Here is a 21538-nt window from a genome sequence, read left to right as displayed (position 1 = left end):
AAAGGAACTCTGCTACAGAGAAACAGGCTGAAGCAGTTCCTTTCCCTTTACAAGGGAGGCAAATTCTCAACAGACATTTGGATGGATTCCCCAGATTAGGGATGTCTTAGGGTGTTTAATCCTTATAATTGCCCAGAGAGACACTTGTGGGAAGTGGGAAGATGTAAATTATATAAATAAATTGCATGGACATGGAAATGCAAGATAGAGGACCCACTTACCTAAGGTGCCAACATCATCCCCAATGGCTTCTACTACAAAATCCGCTGACTTGCCCACGACACCTCCTTCCAAACCTGGCCCCCAGGCTCGCACCTTCTGGTTTGTGCATTCTGTCCCAACTCTCACCTCAAATGGGCTACAAGTTAAGAGGTAAAGTTTTAGGTTCTGCTTCAGTCATAGTTATCCTGTAAAGAGACCCTGTCACGGTCTTTCCCAACCAGGCTTCTCCTTTTCTAGGAAGGAGGCTCCAGGCACCTGAATGCTATTTGTTCAGACTTGCTCTACTGATACTCTCAGTGGAAACTTATCCACCACAATCTTCCATCAAGATGTACAACAAGAGCATTACTGAATTCTTCTATTGGCCTCATTTTGGTCAGCAAACTCCAAAAATGAACTCAGTACGTATGCCCAAAGTATCATCTAAATCATGCTTATGGTTCTATATAAGCAACCTTGTATGACCTGTTTGGCCCAGTTGGGTATCACAGAACTTTAAACCTTTCCTCTCCATAGTCTCAGGTGCCTGAACAGACACTCTTCAATAATAGTGGTTATTGAGTTTCACCCTCCATCTCACCTGCGGGGGATGTGCTGCCCTCCCCAGGTTATTGTGACAGTATAATTGCCAGGTACAGTTGGGTAGTATTCAAAACCATATACTCCATCACCCAGGTCCTTCTGCTTGATACGTTCTTCTAATCCTTCTGCAGAGAGAGAGAGAGAGAGTACTGCAATCAAGCCAGCCCTATAATTAACCATAATGAAGCAACTTCCACAGATAGCTAATTTGTAATGGCTGGGAAAAAAATCCCCAAGGAATTGTGGGTTTTTTTGGTAGAAAGTGAGAAGTATTTCTGCATATTTCTATCCTAGGTTTTATAAATTTGATTTTGGAGGAGGAGGGGGAGAATTTGACAATGCCTTGGGTCAGATCCCTGAACACAGCAACTTAAACTCTCCATTGTATGGGCGGGGGTGATGTCAAAAAAGAAACAATTATATTTACAATTGCAAACTACTCATATGAACCTCATGCCATGAAATACAGCCCAGCAGCTTATTGTACACTGCATAGGAATAAGCTCAATACAGCACTTGGAGATTTGAATATGAATGCCCATGAAATTGACTGAGTTGCCTTGACAACTGACCATGCCTTTCTCAAGTTTATCCTGAAATTAAACCTTCACATTTCTTGGAAAAGAAAGCATGGAATGTAAGAGGAGGAAGCATTCAGGTAGTCATCACTTCATGTCCTGTTACTTAGCAAGTATGCAAAATTACAATGGGCCTCCCCCTGAACTACATACTGTTTTGGGGCTGTGCTCCACCCCCTCTCCCCCAATGGCCACACAATCACATTTCAGACTCTTGGCAACCAGTTCACATTTACAGCTGTTTAGTGTCCCATGGCCATGGGACAGCCAAGTTTTGGCATGTTTTGCTAGTTTCCAGTGTTTACTTCCAATTTCTGGCAAAAAATGCCCATTGGGGAAAACGGACTCATTTAATGACTACAATGTTTGCTTAACAACTGCAGCATTTGCTCAACAATTGCTGCAAAAAAGGTAATTGCTCAGTGCTTAATGACCACCTGTACAACTGTAATTCCAGACTCAGTTATATTCACAAGTCAAGGACTATCTGTGCTACAAATTGTCACTGAACAATGCAATCATCTTACTCTTATTTACTTAGCCTATGGTATAACATACAGGGACTAGCAATAAAAACGAACATTTCAATTAGATTAGTAGAACCCAACAAAATATGTCAAAAAATCAATGTTCAAACACCAATGTCTAGGCCTGTGATGGTGTACCTATGGCACGTGCGCCAGAAGTGGCATGCAAAGCCATCTCTCTGGGCATGCCAGCCGTCGCCTGTTGCCCTTCCGGCCAGTTAGTCTTTGTGCACTTGGGAGCGCCGGAAACCTGAAGAGTAGCTCCCCGGAAGCTGAGCTTCTGGTTTCTGGCGTGCCCACACACACTAGCCAGCTGGTCTTTGCGCGTGTATGCGTGCCAGAAACCAGAAGACCACGTGGCCAGCACACATGCGCACGTCAGAAACCAGAAGCTTAGCTTCCTAGTGTGCACATGCGTGCTGAGGAGCTGCTCTTCCGGTTTCCAGCGCTACCCTACATGCGTGACAGGGATTTGCTCTCCCGGTTTCCGGTGCTTCCTCCCTCAGGCACGCGCTCCCATTTTGGCACTCAGAGCCTAAAAGGTTCACCAATACTGCTCTAGGCCACCTAATAATTGGTATATGTCCCAGCTCTCGGTGTGATCTACAGTTTGATATGGAACCCCACAGTCACACTGAGGGGAGGATACTATGCCCCATTTATATGCAGTCCCAGCAGACGCCACGTGAGGGGCGAATCCTATTCTGGCACCTTTTTGGTGGGGGTGGGGTGGGTCTTCTCATCCTAATAGAAGAGGGAGACTGCTGAGCACAAAACCCATCCTGTCTTTCAATATGTTTTCATTAAGTAGCCTTATTTTCTTACCACAGAAACTGAAATCTTAGCTCTTTCTCCAGCCTCACAAATGGCCTAGATCAAACAGGCCTGGCCCAGCTCACCTTCGAGTTCCAGTGTAATCTACTATTTGGCAACAGCAAAATTTCAGATGTCATTAATATTCCCCAATGTATCTTTGGGATCTTTGTAGGTAGGAGCCCCCAAGGGATAATGAACTGAAACAGCCACACTCTCAAAGATTTTTATCTTCCTGGCTCAGGCTTTTTAAGGTTGCCTTAGGCAGAGTTGCCCAACCCTGCTTTGAACGCTTATGGTTTGAACTGAGGGTTACCGCTGTCAAATCCCACATATCTCCAACACATAGGTCAATTCCACTTGCCTTCTAGAAGGCCCAAGAATTTAACACATCCACAGGCAAAAAATAAATAAAAAATGAGGCTCCCTGACATTGTAGTTTTAGAAGGGTTGTATGCATTTATTGAGACTGGGTATTAATGACAAAAAGAAAACAAACACCCCAAGAAGAGTGCTACTATTGTCCAGTAGCTACATCTACTTCATTCTCCAAAAGCTAAATTTTGCCCGCACTGGATTCTTCCATAATAAATTAGCCTGTCTCCACATTTACCCTTTGCACCCACTCCATAACATGCAATGGCCAGGATGAGACCTGCTTAAGGTGTGAGTATGTTGACATTAGACATTTTCTCTTTTGTTTACAGGATCCAAGCCGGCTCATTAATTTTGAGACATTTCAGGATTAGAAGCATCACGCCAGGAGGTGTGTTTCAAAGGGAGGCTCTACTTACAAAGGATAACGGTCTAGTTTCCTCTCCCCTGGGCCTTCCAGACATCTTAGGAGAGAACTACAATCCCTAGAATTGATGTCCAATGTCAGGACGGCACCAGACAAGAGATGAAGGAATGAAGCTTCAGTCAGCCATTCCTTGAGGACATAAAGTTTATTCCTCTATTTTGGATATTCATTTATACTAGCCTGCCATGTTAGAAAAAAAGAGACTACTAGACACAGAAATTGAAAGCCTAGATAAGAACCAGAGACTTTATATACCTAGCAAACAGCAAAACACAACTAATTCGTTTCATCTAATTCGTTTCATGGGCAACATCTCTGTGCAGTACAGGTAGTCCTCCACTTACGTCAACAACTGAGCCCAAAATTTCTGTTGCTAAGTGAAACATTTAAGTGAATTTTGCACCATTTAACGACTTTTCTTGCCACAGTTGTTTAAGTGGATCAATGCGCTTGTTAAATTAGTAACACGATTGTTTACGTGAATCTGGCTTCCCCTCCATTGCTTGTCAGAAGGCCGCAAAAGGTGAGGACATGACCCCAGGACACTGCAACCATCATAAACATGAGTCAGTTGCCAAGAATCTGAATTTTGATCACGTGACCGTGGAGATGCTATAACAATTGTGGGTAAAATGGTCATAAGTCACTTTTTTCAGTGCTGATGTAACTTTGAACAGTCACTAAATGAACTGTTGTACGTCGAGGACTACCTTTAGTTCCACTGTGGCCACTTACTAGCTATTGATTGATCAATTGATTGAATTTATATTGCCGCCTATTCGCCCATGGCGACTTGAGGAGGCTTACAAAATACAAAACCACGTTTAAAACAATACAAACTAACGAAAAAGAAATAAATTCATAAAAGGAGAATATAACAAAATCTGCCCCAACTCCCACCCCCCGCCCTGACGACAGCAGATCACATGAGCCATTTAATGGGCTCCATCTCGGTTTGGATTCCCCAGGCCCACGGGCAGAACCAGGTCTTCAGTGCTTTCTGGAAGAGTATTAGAGAGGGGGCCATTTTAATCTCTGGGGGAATAATGTTTCAGAGAGAGGGAGCCATCATGGAGAAGGCCCTTCTTCTGGGTACTACCAAGTGTTATCTCCCACAGAGATGGGACCTGAAGTATTCCCTGCCTTCCCACTCTGATGGGTCACGGTAGATGTGACCGGCAAGATACGGTCCCCTCAGATAACCTGGTCCCAAGCCATGAAGTACCAAACATTAGTACCAAACATCAACCAAAGAGACAAGAAAGTACAACTCTTGGTACAAAAACAGTTCCAGCATGACCTCTGAACACTGGGAAAGTGCAATGAGGAGCTAACACCAGACACAGTATGGCATCAAACAGGTTCGTTTATATAAAATCTAACTCCATCCCCCCCAACCCTCAAAAAAGCCCCCACTCTTGTAAAGTCTTATAAACCCACAATAGGGAAGAATACATCGGTGGGACTTACTTGGGCCTTTGACTGTGACCTTCAGCTCACCGCTGCCCGCGCCCTTGGTGTACACCTTGAAGTCTGCAGTCTCTTTTATTCGGACCCCCTTGGGTTGCAGGCCTCGACCCACCGCTCGGCAAGCACTGGGGTTGCATGCTGCAATAGCAGCAGCAGCAGCAGCAGCAGCAAAAGAAACAAAGAGAAACAAGACTTCAGTTAGGGGGCAGTTCTCTAGAATCACAACAACATTCCACTATTTAAATGTACAGATTCTTTCCATCATTAATATGCTGGGTACCCACATGAAAACAAGGGAATGGGATTTTAAAGATATAGGCTGCCCCACAAGACACAACTGGCATGCACTTCGGTCACATTTCCTCCACCCTCGCTTGCCATGTGAAATACCATTAGCCCTGGGTCCAGGCGCGCAGCAGCTGTGAGGAGATGAGGGTCAGCAGAGATCCAAGGAGATGGCTCTTCAGAGAAGAGAGGACAGAAGAGAGGAGAGCTGGCCAGCACAGGAGGAGGTAGGCAGAAAGGAGAGGACAGAGGTTAGCATAGAGTAGAGCTTTACCCTCTTCTGGCCAGAAAGAGGAACCCAAGCAGAGTGAGTGATAATAAGGACAATAAGGCCCACCATCAGGCCCAGAAGACTCACCTTGTCCCACAGTGACTGTGTATGGGCTGCGAGGGATGGGAATCCCACCAAAGGTAATGTAGATGGTGTAAGTGCCCTCCAAAGTGGGCTTGTAGGAGCAGCGATATGTGCTATTGCCTTTGTCTTCCAGTTGCTGTTCAACTGTTCCTTTCTTGCCAGTGGGATCTTGGATGATTACCTCAAGTTCTCCAACCCCAGCACCTGGGACAGTAATAAGACAACTTAAATATCACATGGACCGTATTTTGTTTAACCTTTCGATGCTGCATTGCATGGTGGAAAAAAAAGGTTTTATTTGTGGCAATTTATCAAAGCAAACTGGCCTGGACAATATGAGCGAATAGATCAGCTCTAAAGGCACTTTCATTCTTTCCACACAAATGATTTCTCTGGAGATACGCTGCTGGAAAACCCAGCTCCTAAAAGTAGACTTCCTTGCCTCCCACACGCATTTGAAATCACAGGAATGGGAAATAACTCTGGTTTCCACTCACTACAGATCAACGTTTCATCAAGTATTATATTGCTTGAACTTTTTCACCAACATTCCAAGTCTGCGGTTCTTTAAAGCATCAAAATTATGTAAATGCTTTCTTCGTTAGCAATTATTACTTTAGGGCAAAAAGAATTTTCATCATTAAATGCATTCTATTGCCTCATTATGAAACCATTTTGCCTTTTTAAGTTAGTCCTCCTTAACTGGTGCCCCTAGATCAGGGGTGTCAAACTCGCAGCATCATGGCAGTGTCACGTGATATATCGGCACTTTGCCCCCCTTCACTAAATTGGGTGGGGGCGGGGCCAACACATGATGCATCTGGTCCATGGGCCACAAGTTTGACACCCCTGCCCTAGATCCATTGGGACTACAGTGCATTGCCCAGAATTCTCAAGCAGAATGGTAGTTATATTTCCACCTTACTTGGAGGGCACTTAGTTGGCAAAGGCAATCTTAAAATCTCAACAAATGACACTGATTTGGAGAAAGATGATAGCTTGAACTGCTATTTGACCAAAAACATAGTTTAAATTTGAATTCTAGCAATTGAACAAACTATGAAATCCTATTCAAGCAGGTGGGAGGTTTCTTAGAACGGAGTTCAATTTATAGTACTCATATTGCTTCCTCTGCATACACTATGGCATTCTTATGTAAATTATCTAATAAAACCTTTTGGAAAAAATATCAGAACACTTTTTGTTCTATGTCTCTGTATATTTTGCTTCAGACTTTGCTCAGGGCTCAAACCACAAAGGAAGAGTCCTGATAAATTTAGAATGTGAATGTAAATGCTCTAGAACAGCCTTCAATTGGGAGTTAGCAAGAATTTCTTGAACACTAGATACAGCAAGCAATACAAGCAAACTGCTTACCAGCATCTGTTAAAATCATCTAATCATCTTTAATGTCTGAAGACTTAAAGCTACACTCTTCCTAACTATATGTACAAAAAGCAACAAGAAATATTTTTTTTGTACAAGAACAATGTGTTTCAGGATGGGCAAGTGAAAGAAAAAAAAACTTTCCAAGAAGCTGATATTTTTGGATTAAGTTGAGGGTTTCAGAACAACTGACATCATCCAAACCCTACATCATTGTTTGATTTTGCGTCATGCCAAGTTCAATAAGTACATGCTGAGCAGCTTAAGATACTCAGTGGCTTAAATGCTATAATTATTCATATTCTTGAAAGAAACATGTAAAATGTGTAGTCCTACCATTAGTAGTCTGTATCTCCCCCTGCTCCCCCATACACACACACCTCACTCAAAAGTATACAAGAATAAAATGACAGTTATTCTAAATCAATGACTAGGCAGCCAGGCCTTTAACCACACCCTTGACCCTGAAGCTAGCGAGCAATTCTAGAGGAACCATGCTTCAAAGGGGGAAGCCCCACATTCAGATCTACAAGACAAGCTATTCACTCATGATATACTTGCTGGCATTCTCTGCAATCCATGAAAGGACACAAAAATCCTTGAGCAGAGTCCTCTCACTGTTTTATCAGCTTCAAGTATTACAACCTGGAAATTAGCTTGAAACTAGGAAACATTTGCTATTCCTTTTGGTAATCGACGGGAGCAGTCCTGAAGCCACACAGAGACATAGAAAGGTACAAAATACGTTTTCACTGGTACAATTTCCTATCTAGGTTGCTATCTGTCTAGGATCCACCCCCTTTCACTGACCAGCGGTAAAGATTTCAAAGTAGGTAGTCTTGTTGGCTATGTTGCCAGTGGGTTCGAGCCCAGGGCCTTGAGCGGTGACTTTGCTGGCATCACCATGGGATTTGTCCACATTCACCTCAAAAGGGCTCTTGGCAATGTGCTGCCCAGCAAACAATACTGTTACCTGGGACAAAAAAGGAAGGAAGTCAGAGGAGGGGGAGACCATTTAGAACATTTTTAAACATCCTTCACTGCCACTATACTCATGCTTCTTACCTTGTGGACACCTGTCACTTTAGGCACATACCACACTGAAAATGTCCGATTCTTGTCATTGTTAGCGATAACCTTAGCCTAGGAGATAAATAGGAGGAGTTCAGCAGTGATTATGTAGACCAAAACCGTTCAACTTCCCACCTCAAATCCCATCCACTCTTCCCAGTATGCTTCTGAAAATGCTTACTTCTTCACGATGGCCAGCTGGATCCTCTACATAAACCAGCACCTCTCCATGACCAGCACTGATGGTTTCTACTGTGAACTCGGCCTTCTTCTTCACCATGTTACCCGTGGGTTCAATACCTAAAATTAACAAGGACACAGAGAATGTGTGATCTGTCCTGGATTCCTGCCATCAATGGTGCCAGGGTAGCACTGGCCAAGACAGGAAGAGCCCCTGAAAAATTTATTCCTGTGCGTTTTCAAGTTATCTATGCCAGCTGTCTGTAATAAGCTGCTTTCCAGCTGTGTACAGTTACATTTCCTATCCACCCCAAAACTTCCAGAGGGCAATGGTAGAGAAGTCTGATCATTGTGTTGGCTCCAAGTCATGAACCATTGCTCGCAGATGACAGCGGTTGAGTCCTTATACACCATATAGAGCAAATGGAATGGAATTATTTACGTCTTAGTGTGATGTAAACTCAACGAATTAGTCATCCAAAATTCCTGCTTTAACAGCCAACCTATTCAGTCACCAAGATACATAAGCGAAAAACACACTAAGCCCTTATCTTTGATTTGTGACTCACCTGGCCCATAAGCTCTGGCTTTCTTGGGATTGAGCTTTGGTCTGAGAGGAGCTCCTGGCTTTAGTTTGGCTTTAGGGAACTGAGAGAGGTATGTCATCACCGAGTGCTCATCCACGTTGGGATCTACAATTTCTTCTGGAGTGATCACCTGCAGGGAATACAGAATTGCTGCAGAGATCCAGCCCAAGTATGTGCACCTCAAGGTGCAGTTGTTTATTTTGGAACTAATACAAGAAATACACATCAACTGCACTATCAACATTATCCGTTGTCAAGGCCTGCTTAGTGCCGAGTTCTGTAATGGACAGAATAAGTATTCTTTGCTTACCTGTGGGATGCCCAGCCAATCATCAGCTTGCTGCATAGCTTCCCGAGCATTGTTGACAGGTTTGCTAGCATCCCATGAATCCCAGTCAGGGCACAAGCCTGTTTCAAGAGAGGCCCCATGACTTCATTAACCACAGACAGTAAAATTATTTTCCTACAGACTTTTAGCAGGGTGAATTATTTCATCTGCTCCACTATTTTAGCAAACAGGCCATTCCCAGGTCAGAAAATTCCCAGAGATAAGAGCACAAGCCATATGATGTACTATATTTTAAAAAACACAAGTATGTATCGTATTTATCATGGCTGCCCATCTCACAAGAGCTGCAAATTATGCAGAGTAACCAGCTAGCTACACATCTTACCAACTCTTAAAAACAACCATGTCTGAATTCTGAGAAAAATACAGTATGCTGCATTCATGTTGCTGGGAAGTCAAGAATGGCATGAATTAGTATATTCTGAGCTAACATGTCTCTTGCCAGTGATTAATTCCCATTCCTCCTTGAAAATGAGATTTTGAATGACATTGGCCAATTCAGTCTTCCTCATCCTAGGACTCTCCAAGAAGAGCACTGCTGCATCTCCCATCATATCCAACATTCATTGCCAAACCAGCAATTGTAGTCCAGCAAATGTGCCAGATAGGAAACGCTAAACTTGTTAATAGTTTTACATATCAGTAGTGCAATAAATACAGAAATGATAGCCAGAGTGAAATATATGTAGACATCATTCATTTGCATCCCGCAAGCAGGAAAATAAGACAACAGACCCTTCCCTACCTACCTGGGGCACAGCTGTCAACCAGAGCTCCAAGAGCCCGGCCACTCTGCCAATCCTTGCTGAAGTTTGTGATGGGCAGCTGGGGCAGTTTGTTTTGGATCCAGCCTAGCAATCTCTGCTTGGGAGTTTGTTTCTTGGCTTCTTCATCATCTTCCTCATCCCACATGGGCATGGAGATGGAATAATGCAGGATCAATGTCCAAATCAAGCCCAGAATCAGCTTCAGGTTCCCATCCACAATAGCTTTACTGTCTGAGAAATTGAGAAATACAGGTCAGCATTCACATCAAAAGAGAGTCACCAAACTTCTAGAGTGTTAACCACAGAAAATCTCACTCCCACTACTATCCTGCTCAGTATCAAAGAAATCTATTTTTTTTTCATTCTTGTTTAATATCAGAGTAAGGGAAAGACCAGTCAAGTCTCCCAGGTGTGGTGGGCTTCACAATTTTCCTTGGTTCCTCCCACCATTAAAGTGTTGCCTATTAACAGATCCATAGTTTAAAGTAAGCTATGTTTAATAAAGTACATTGGAAGATTCACACAACCTTCTAAATCATAGGTCATGTTTACAAAACACAATGGCTAAATTTTCACAACATCATATGCAATATCCAATAACAGAGTTGCCCAGACAATTCATCTGCTCAAGATGAAAGTCACTGTTACAAATACACACAGACCACATACGCACAAGATTCCAGACTGTAATTTTCTAGAATGTTGGCATGCTTTGGAACTTTTTCTATATGTGTGCTTTTGCAAGTGGGATCAACCAAACTAGCAAGAGCAAATATCTTATTATCATCTGTGGCTTCATTATTATGTCTGATTCTCTAACCAGAACTGATACTATAGTTGAGCTATAGTTTGCTTAGGGGATGCTCTATACATTTAAGCAGACAAAAATAGAAAGTACAGATTAAAATGGCGACCAGGAGTTGCTTAATAAAGCTATGTAACCATTTAAATATGCAGCAAAGCAAAATGGAACCCTGAAGGAAGTCTCTGCAGTACTGTGAGCAATAGGACTGGACAAAACACATACTGCTTCTCATTGTGGTGAAAAGCCAAGGTCTTAAATGCGTTGTTTAACTCATTTCAAGACCTTGGTTTTTCACTCTAATGATCCAAGAGATAAAAACCAATCTAGTGTCCCTCAGATGTGCTACTGTTAGCTTAATCATGCTGGTTAGGAATTCTGAGATTTCAAACTGTCTGAAAACAGATGATTAAAATGCAAAGCAGAAATATACAGTACACTATAGACATACAGTACTTCTGATGTATGTATACCAGTTTTTCTCAATGTTGGCAACTTTTAAGAGGTATGGATTTCAACTCCCAGTAAATGCTTAATGTTGCCAAGGTTGAGAAACACTGGTGTATATACCATTCAGTACAGGAATATTTAAAAGGAGGGAAGATGATTTTTTTTTAAGTTGGCTTCAGTAAAGAGATGGATTTTAGTAAACTCCTGAAAAACACTATAGCATAGAATATTGGGAAGAGAACCTTCCAAAGTGAGATTGCATAGTATGCATAGAATTGTATTCCTCTGCATGCAGTTCCCAGGCTATAGAACAGAGGTCTCCAAACTTGACAGCTTTAAGACTTGTGGACTTCAACTCCCAAAATTCCTCCTCCAGTCATGCTGGCTCAGGAATTCTGGGAGTTAAAGTCCACAAGTCTTACACTTGCCAAGTTTGAAGACCCTAGCAATAGAATCTCGTCAAATAATAAGTGATGGGCCAGGTCTTTATGACTGAAGGGCTACCTGTCTTTCAAGTGACAATGTTTTTTTTTTTTTAATTTAATTTCCAGAAATGAACATCCTTCCCCATATGGTGCTCTGCTGACCTCTTAGGGAAAGGTGTTTTAGAAGCAGAATTGTACTGCTTATTTGCATGGCTGTCTATATGCAAAATAATACTATAGGTAGCCTTTGACTTACAATCTTTCATATAGTGACCGTTCAAAGTTAAAACGGTACTGAAAATAGTAACTTATGATCGGTTTTCACACTTGGGAGCATCCGGACAGTCACACGATCAAAATTTGGATGCTTGGCAATTGGCATGTATTTATGAAAGTTGCCCTGTCCTGGGTCAGGCGATCACCATTTGTAACTTTCTCAAACTCCCTTAACAACTGTCTCACTTAGGAATGGACAGTTTGAGCTCAATTGTGATTGTAAGTTGAGAATCACCCTGTACCACAGGGATGCAGACACGTAGCCTTGAGTTACCACAATTGAGCCCAAAATGTATGTTAAGCGAAACATTTGTTAAATGAGCTTGCCCCATTTTATGACTTTTCTTGCCACAGTTGTTAAGTGACTCACTGTATTTGTTAAGTTAGTAACATGTTCTTAAGTGAATCTGGATTCCCCATTGACTTGGCTTGACTCTGGGACCCTGCAACCGTCAGAAATATGAACCAGTTGCCAAGCATCTGAATTTTGATCATGTGAGCACAGGGATGTTGCAATGGTTGTGTGAAAAATGGCCATAAGTCACTTTTTTCAGTGCCACTGTAACTTTCAACAGTCACTAAATGAATTGTTGTAAGTTGAGAACTACCTATATTCTTTTCTCTTTGTTCTTTGTAACTCTGCATTTGGTTCTTCCAAATTTAATTAAATGACATAATGCACTTAGAGTACTTGAGTTACAATTGTAATGAGAGTCTGCTCATCATGGTTGCTAACTCATGATAGTCATAAAAAGAGTCAATCACATTTTATGACTTTCCAGGCAGCAATCATTAAATGAATCATCACAGTCATTAAGCAAATCATCAGCCATTTAAGCAAACCAATAGTTTATTGTGGATACGTTTTTACTGAAAACTGGAAGTAAATGCTGGGTTTATGCAAAACTGCCATAAAATGTGATCATGGGACCATGGGATGCTGCAAATGGCTGTAAAGGTGGCCCAGTTGTCCAGGGCCTGAAGTGTGGATCACATGATCATGGAGGGGAGCTGACTGTCAAAACTTTCAACCTAGGTCATAAGTACTCCTTGGTAGGTCCATCAGTAATCCATGTTTAACTACCATTTGCAGTTATGAGAAGGATAACAGTTTAAGTGTGTGACCCATCCTCACATTTACAACCTTCACAGAACTGTAAAGCAAAGGAGAACTGAAGTAAGATCATAAGCACGATCCTGATTTCACTTAGCAACCATTTAGTTTATCAACTGAATTGACAGTTCCAGTTTTGTGGTCACTAAATGATGACATATTAATTTTCTGCCACATGTTTCTTTATGCATAAAGAGCTACTTAGAGGGAGCATGTCTCATATCCTGATTCTGGAGTGCAGAACAACAGCTACATCCTACGTGCACCATGAAGGAAATAGTGCCTTAAGAGACAAAGCAAAAGAAATGGAACTGCTAAATTCATTTGGAAGGCTTGCACATTCTGGACTCAGAAAGGCACCGTAGCTGCTTTTCAAGCACGGCATGAAAAGAGTAAAGAGCTACCTCAGCACGCCATTTTTCTTGATTGCTATCACTCACACAGCCCCGATCTGGCAATGCAACACAAGCTTGAGGCTGCTGCTACTGGCAGATCTTAAGAGAAAGATTAAATGCCCCCAAATCTGAAGAATTAAGCCATAAATCAGTCCGTTTATTTTGGCTTAATAAGATGCATAAAGGGGAGACCTTCCCTACTTTAATTAAGTTTCTGAATTAATCATTTGCTTGAGAGGGCTTGATTTTCTTTTAGCCAACTCCCCAGTTTTGTTTTATGGTTTTTGAGGCAGTCACAGGTATCACATTCCACACGCATTCCATGAAGTACAAGGGGCTTGGGCTTAGATCAAACATATATTCTTAGTTCATGCGACATAAATCTTACATAGTATCCACATATATGGTGTAGCTATAATATTTGGGCCCAACCTGAATATTATACTTCAGCATGCCCAACCTTCCATACCCACTCAGAATACATTTTCCATCATCTTCACCCAATAGTTTTTTTATGAATGTGTGCTGAGCAGAGTCGACAAGTTGGGGCAACCGTACAAATTGAATAAATCAGTAACAGCCCAGTCATTGACGAGGGAGGGTGGGAATTTGCAGTCTGACATATCTTGAGGATGCTCATTGAGGAAGCATGGCCAAGGTCCATGTAGAGGTCTCCAATTAAAAGCAGAATGTCATGCCATCCTTATAAGGAACATTTATAGCAGCACAGTCATTCTATTGAAGGAGTCTTGTGGCACAATAAAGATTTAATGGATTCTACCTTTCTTCACCTGTGTTATCACAGTGCCTTGAACTAAAATCCAGCTAACTAGTGCAAAATACTTGTGTTTGTTTCTACAATTCACATATAGACCACCTGGTACTTTAGACCTATTCTGGACCGTCAGAAACTATGTGAGAATTACGTACATAGCCCTCTCGTATCATTCAGGAGGGTATGGGAATAAGCCCCTGGCCAAAACTGAGCTTTTCATCCCAGCCACTCCTACCCATGCAACCTTATGTGCTGTTCAACAGGTCAGGAGTCAAGAGTTTGAGTGCATTCGGAGAACACCCAGCACTACTAAGTTGACTAAACATTTAACAAAAGAGCAGGAAGACAGAAGACTCGGGATTCAGAAGTCAGAATCCAAAGGGAGACAGTGAGATTTGCAAGCCCAACTTCACTTTCCTAAGTATAAATCCTCCACAGGTGTAAAGTCCCAAGCATCTCATTCTGCCCTGCCCAGAGAAGACGTGCCTACCGTCCCTGTCCTATTGTTTCTTTTTTTTTCCCTTATTCGTATCCATTTCATGTATTTATAACCATGTTTATACTTATACCTGTTATCTAATAATCGCTTGACAAAATAAAATAAAATAAAGAGCTGGAATAGGAACCCCCTTTTAAGAGGTCCCCGGGAGATGCACAGGCCAGCGTTTTAAGCTTTAGTTTTGAGTTCTGCTGCAGATTCGCACACTGGTCAGGGCTAAGCAACCCCTGCCTTCTTCACTAATTTGGGGGAGGGGGACCAGATAGGAAGAAGGCAGAAGAAGAAACTGTCTCCCCACCCAGCCCTGCACCGCCCACCCAGCCACACACACACACACAACTCTGCGCAGGCTGCTCCAGCATTTTTTAGCCTTATATGGAATGGCCGGCAGGCAGCCGCTTCTCCATCCCAACAGGATCCTCCTTCCAGGGGGAGGGGAAAGAATAATCCTTCTGCAGGCTAGATTCAGCCCCTCCCTTCTGGCTTGCTCCCCCCCTCCCCCCTCCATGCTTCCTGCCTCCCAAAGAGGAGGAAAGGGCTTCCTAGCCCACCCATCTGTGTGCCCAAATCCAAGGAGGAAGAACTGGAGCAAATGGCATAACCAGCCTACATACATTAATAGGGAAGGATGGAGGCCAAACCCGCATGCCCATTCACTGCTTCCTTCCTTCCTATCCACCCTACCCATCAGCAGACAGACATGCATACGTGCACCCACACGTATACCAGACCTAAGCTTCACTTTTACAGCCTGGAGACACACTTTTTTGCTTCACTTCTCAGCCACTGTGAGGTTGAGTCAGCGTCTGCAGTCCAGTGATTCAGTACATCAAACTGCAAGGCTCAACTTCCCTTAATTCCCAGGCTAGAACTTTCAGCAGGACCAGGGCCAGTTAGTAACAGAAATGTTTCCCACTGAGTATCCCCACTCCTAATATGGGGGGAAAAAAGATGGAAGGAGTTTTCCTTCCCCCTCCCTATTCGAATCGAAGACTACTTTAGAGCTGCTGCCCCTAACTGTTATGCAGTATGTAGCAAATTTACTACAACAGCTCTCCAGGATTGTGATGTTGGGCAAGCTCAAGCGCAGATTCAAACCATTCCAGAGTGGTCTACCAAGGGTGTTCTTTCAAGAATGCTTTGTATATTTATCATAAGCCTGCCTTCAAATTGCAAGTTTCACCCTCTGCCACCAGCAGCCAGTAGTTCAGCCAGAAATCCATGCAGGCCTAAGAATTGCCTGGTTTTGTTCCTCTTTATGTTATTTCTTCAGTCTCAAGACTTACAAATCAGTGTCTTTCAGAGCTAACCCTCTATTACTCAATTTCATATATTTGCAAAGTCAGGCTCTTAATCAAATAGGGAATTACCCCATTCTTTTTAAAAACATAAAGTGACATTATAAGATAAAATATAGAAGGAAGAAAAGTTAGAAAAATAGGAAAAGGAATGAAAGAAAAAGAAAGAAAGAAAGAAAACAAACACAGGAATGATCCCAGGCTTGAACTTCCGGTATTACCAAAAAAGCATTTGACAACTCGAAACTTTTTATCACTTATGCTATATCCACACAGCCAAGTTCACCATGAACTTCAAAAACCTGTTAAGAGCGCTTTAGAGAGTCGCAAACTATGGCACAGGTTCTGTCTCCTACAGAATTAAGGTTGTAGAGAGAGAATAATTGGATAGGTTATGCTCCCCACGCCCATTTGCTGGGATAGGGTGCAGTGTAGCACTAAGATTGCAGCAGTACAGCTATGCCATGTAAAGACAAGAGAAGCCCTATAAAATCAAGCTCTTTTTATGTAAGCCTGAACCTCCCAGGATGCTATGTATGCAATTTATGGGAAGCTCAAAGTTCCCTAGATACATTGTAGAGCCTTTTTCCTATACTAATCTAGACACTACACCCACCCTTGACTTAATTGCCTCCAGCTATGTTCAACTGTACATCCTAACTACTATGTTCTTTGAAGATATGGGTGGTATATAGTCCCATCACATTGGCTGTTCTAGACTAGAAATGGAAAACAATGATATTCCAAATGTTATTGAATTTCCAGGCTTCCTAACTGTCATAGTCACCGGTTGGAAATGTGGCCCAAGAGCCCCTGCAAAGCCACATTGAGCCCCTTCCTCTGCGTCATGGCGAAGAGGAGTCTCTATAGTCCTTGCTCAGCATTAACTCTAGACAAGGGTAATGTTTGATAAGAAAGTGTGATGTGTCAAGGGCAGTTTCAGCAATCTTCCACATTCCTTTTCTCAGATGTACCCAGGGAGAATATTGACCATCAGTACAGACCTGGCTGACCATCTTAACTTAAACAATGCTGGCTGCATAGAAGAAAGCACAACATATAGATAACAAAGCTTGTTTCTTTTGGAGAAACAGACTACCTGAGGGCACCTGTGCTAATAAGCTATTCATTAGCTCTTTTGTCCAACTAAGTTCAGAATCCCCTGTACTTCTTCTAGGTCTCCAAACTTGTCAACTTTAAGATTTGTGGACTTCAACTCCCAAAATTCTCCAGGCTGGAGAATTCTGGGAGTTGAAGTCCACAAGTCTTAAAGTTGACAAGTTTGGGGACCTCTGTTCTACAGCCTAGGCCAAAGCAAAGCTGCTCATGACACACCTCCTCTACACCACTGATCATGGGCACAGTCCAAACACTAAATGGCCATGGAGCTAAACATTGCCTCCTTTAATGGCTTGGCAAAATTCAGCATCATCCAGAAACCAAGTCCAGCAGGAGGTAGAGGAGATGTAGCCACCTGCAGGTGGCAGAGAAAAGCAGCAAATCCCCTTTTATATCAACTTTTACATACAAGTCACCATAAACTAGTTTGGCCACCCCATGTAATCTAGAAGTGCAGGACAAACAGGCACTCTTGAGTGCAGTTTAGCTCCATTTCCTTCTCCATATAAGGCTTATAGGAAGCTGCCAGTGGTTTTAAGTCTCTCCCAGTGGCCCAGAGTAGTTGGGGATCTATTTTAAGCTACAGCTTCCAGCCTCTTTGATATGACAAGATAGGAAATCAGTGGCTTGCCAAATATTAGTGGGCAGAAGAATCGTCATTCTTTCCCACACCAGCTAAGACTCAATGGCATTGAGGCCCAGCAGTATAGGATGGACCACAGGCTCCCACCCTGCAGTAAGGTCCAATGGCAAAGAAAGAAAGAAAAAACATGCTCCACGCCAACTGGTTCCTTCCCTGGAAGACAGCCATGCCAATATTACAGGCTGAGAGTCTATTGTGGCTGAAAGAGAGCAGCAACCAGGCCTCATGGAGGGCTGTATCATCGTGCCAAACTGGAGTAAGGACCTGGTTAGAAAGACAAAGGCACTGCAGGTCCAGAGAGTCCACTAAAGGCTTTCCAGAGGCTCCCAAGTGCAACCTCCTAACCTAGTGGCTCATGCACATCTTTTCTCCCCGACCCGCCCTTTTCTCTGCGGCTGCAAGTTTCTAACTTTGTTTCCCACCCCCACGTCTGGCAGGAGGGAAGATCAAAGGGAAAGGGGTGGGGGGGCTGGAAAAGAAAGGAGGGGGCAGCTCAAGGGGAAATCGACCACGGTTCTGGAATCAAAAGCAGATGAAGCGTGAAACTCTCCCTCCCTCCCAAACTGCCCTCCGCCCGCCTCCAAGAAGTTAACGGGCCTTTCCCGAGCCGAGACCCGAGGTGTGCCGGGCCAGAAAATGGCTCGAAGCACAAGGATGAATGATTAAAGAGTGTCCACAGCAAACGGTGGCCGTTCCGGGAAGAGCCTCCTAAAGAGGCCTCGAGGGTGGGAAGGAAGGAGGCCGCCTTTAAAGACAAACACACACACAAACGGAGTCGGCCACTGCACTCTCACCACGCCCAGATGCGCCGTCGTACCGCCAACCCCACCCCTCCAACAGGCCCCGGCCGACCGAGCCATTGCTCCAGAAAGCAGCAGTACCCCGTTTGCAAACACGGTGTGTCCCCCCCACACCCCACCCCCGGTTTCAAGCAAGCCCACGCCCCCGGGTGCCCCTTTGGGGTGCCTCTCGCCGGCAGCATCCCGCCAGGCTGAGGCTCACACCCCCTTTAAGCGGGAGGGGCTCTAAAGCGCGCACCTCCTCCTCCTCCTCTCTGCACCTGGGCCTCGCCAATTGAGAACAACGCGATCCCCCCCCAACCCGCCACTTTCCAGTCTTCACCGCACTACTTCTGGGAAACTTTTCCGGACGTTCCCAGCGCCCTGTAGCCGCACTTATTCAGTCAGAGCCGGCCTCGATACTCCCCCGCCCGGGATCGTCCCCGAATACTTAACGATCTTGGCCGGGGCAAAAAGTCTTCCCTCCCGCCCACCTCCGGACTTACCGATAGAGACCAGCTTGATGTTCTCTCTCTCCAGAAACTCCAGCGCCACCGACACGTTCTCCAGCTGCATCTGCCGGAAGGTGGGACGCGTGTTGTACTTGCGTCCCATCTTCTTCTGGCTCAGCACTTCGAGCAGGGCAATGAGGCGCAGCCCGTCGCCCAAATCCGCCTGCAAGTTGGCGATGCGCTTGTTGACGCATTTCAGGTGCTCGTTGCACCAGCGCGTGAAGGTGTTCTGCTGGATTTTCTTCCAGGGCGCATCCTCGGCCAGGTCCTTCTCGGTGGCCGGCATCTCGGCAGCGACCTCCCCCTGGGCACCGCCGGCACCTCCGCCGCCGCCGCCGCCGCCACTGACTGCACCCGCTCCTGCGGCCTGATGGAGTCGCGCTTGAGACCCGCTCATTTTAACTGGGCTTGAGGGTGGGTGGGACCCCGGCGCTTGGGTGGGTTGGGTCCGGGTTTAAAGGCGCAGGATCCTGCAGATGGAAACACAAGAGGAGCGGGAGATAATTCAACCGGGCGGGGTCAGGCGAGATTTGGGGGGGCGTGTGCTGCAAAAGTACAGCCCTCTCCTCGAACGAGTAACTGCCCCGAGGCAGGCAAAGACAAAGAGGAACAGGCTGGAAAGCTCGTAAACCTACAACTGCAAAGGGAGAAAAAAAATGATTGTTATCTCGATATCGGATCGCCCAGCAGCGTAAGAAAACACTGCAAGCGACCGTCTTAGGATGCAGAGAAAGTCGAAAGCAAAGCAAAGCAAAGCAAAAAATTTTTCCCCAATCCTGCACGGCCTCCCTTGGAAGTAAATTCTATGAAAATCGAGCGGGTACTTTTGGTTAAACGCATCAGCTTTTTCCATGTTGTTACATTCCCCTTTGCGCCTTTAATTTCTAGCACGGATGACCACAGATCGCTCTGGATGGGGATTTTGGAAGGCGCCCGATTGGGGAGGGCTATACGTTTCCATTCCCTCACCAAGTGGGCTGAAAAAGGGGATGCAGTAAGAGGACAGAGTTGCCGCTCAATTGTCGGCTGGACGGCAATCTTGAACTGGACTTCTATATTCCAAGGCAATGTACCTCTGAACAGAAGAAACTCCGGCAAACAAGGCACCATGATCATCTCTTTGAGAACCCCTTGAAAGCTGGCCTCCGAGCAAGAACTTTAAGACTTGGGGACTTCAACTTCCAGAATTCCTCAGCCAGCCATGCTGTCTGGGGAATTCTGGGAGTTGAAGTCCACAAGTCTTAAAAGTTGCCAAATTTAGAGGACCCCCCCCCCCTTAAGGTGTTCTGGAAACAGGAGTGGGCGGGACAGTCTGCTATAGGATAGATTAGGAAGACAATGCTGTAAAGTTTGGGGAGAAGCCGAACAAGCCCCTTCTGTAACACTAGGGATTGTGGGGTAGTGGGAGTATGCTGGAGTAGGAAGTAGGGGAGGCGAAAAGGGGGGGTGGGTAGGAATTCCAGCCTGAGCCAGACAAGGTGACTCACCAGCCAGACACTGAGCCACACTCCACCTTCACTTTTTCTTCCACTCTGGGAAACAAATGAAAAGGCAGGGGGGAAGAGGGTGGGAGAGGGGCGGTTTGGGGAAGGAAGGCAAATTTAGTCATCCTCTTCAAATGATCTGGGGATTTTTGAAGGGGGGAGGGGGGGAGAGAGAAGAGGGGGTCAAATTCCAAGGAATATGGCAGAACAGCCTACCAGAAAAGCTCGCTCTACTGTTCAGCTACGAAATAGAGATGAAACACGGCATCTACTGCCCTGCAATCCCTGACTATAGTACACAGACGCCCAAACTTGCCAGCTAGGGAAACAGGCTTGAAGCCAAGAGATTAAGCAGTTAGGTGGGTTTGGAGCAGACCATTTCCTTCCCCAAACCAGGAAAGGTGCTTAGAGGAACCCTTGTGTGCTAGTGCCTCTCCCTAATTCCTATACTAACTGACCAAATAGGAGCTACATTGTTTTTTCCCTTACAAAACCTGATCCCTGTCCTCACCTGTCCCATTCCCCCCAGCAATGAAAGCCCAATTCAGGTGTGAGCCGCAGAATCTACCTGTCTCAGTCTGGCTGTGTGTCTCCTTCAGCTGAGTCGAATATACCTGAGTAAGAAGTAGCTGCCTTCCTTTCTGCCTTGCCCTCCTCACTCTTTCCACAAGACTGCAACAGGGCTAGTCTCGTCTTGTCCTCACCACCCTTCTCGCGGCTTTCTCGCACTTAGACGCACAAATACATGCAATTAATCGGCAGGCAGGCAGGCAGACTGACTGACTAGCATAGCTAAGGGCAATGACTAAGGAACCTCTCGGAAGAAGTATCTGCTTTTTTTCAAAGCTCTAATTGTGCAACAGGCTACCTATGAATGTGTGTAGTCCTTTCAAGCACACCCACACACGCACAGATTAGGACAGTCTGCACATGCTGATCCCCTCCAGGTGTGCTGAATGATAATCTTCTGCATTCTCAAAAATCAAGGCCAAT

General features: G+C 44.6%; 1 protein-coding gene across 5 annotated transcripts in view; it reads right to left on the bottom strand.

The window, feature by feature from the left end:
- Positions 1-21538, bottom strand: part of FLNA (filamin A) — an 84143-nt gene that overhangs the window by 51700 nt on the left and 10905 nt on the right. For 4 of the 5 annotated variants that reach the window (XM_026711468.2, XM_026711471.2, XM_026711470.2 and 1 more), the window contains exons 2-12: positions 19056-19531; positions 9957-10205; positions 9169-9266; positions 8841-8988; positions 8273-8391; positions 8086-8163; positions 7831-7993; positions 5638-5838; positions 4995-5132; positions 803-929; positions 222-358 (exon numbers count right to left, since the gene is read on the bottom strand). In XM_026711468.2, the coding sequence (XP_026567253.2) occupies positions 222-358; positions 803-929; positions 4995-5132; positions 5638-5838; positions 7831-7993; positions 8086-8163; positions 8273-8391; positions 8841-8988; positions 9169-9266; positions 9957-10205; positions 19056-19458 (1861 nt within the window). In that variant the 5' untranslated portion in view covers positions 19459-19531. Of the gene's footprint in view, positions 1-221; positions 359-802; positions 930-4994; positions 5133-5637; positions 5839-7830; positions 7994-8085; positions 8164-8272; positions 8392-8840; positions 8989-9168; positions 9267-9956; positions 10206-19055; positions 19532-21113; positions 21161-21538 lie in introns of those variants that run through there. The other variant, XM_087925785.1, reaches the window with a different exon arrangement.

This window comes from Pseudonaja textilis, chromosome 2 (assembly GCF_049901715.1).
Source record: "Pseudonaja textilis isolate UNSWEBS1 chromosome 2, rPseTex1.2, whole genome shotgun sequence".
NCBI lineage: Eukaryota > Metazoa > Chordata > Lepidosauria > Squamata > Elapidae > Pseudonaja > Pseudonaja textilis.
This window is presented reverse-complemented; position numbering and strand designations above follow the sequence as displayed.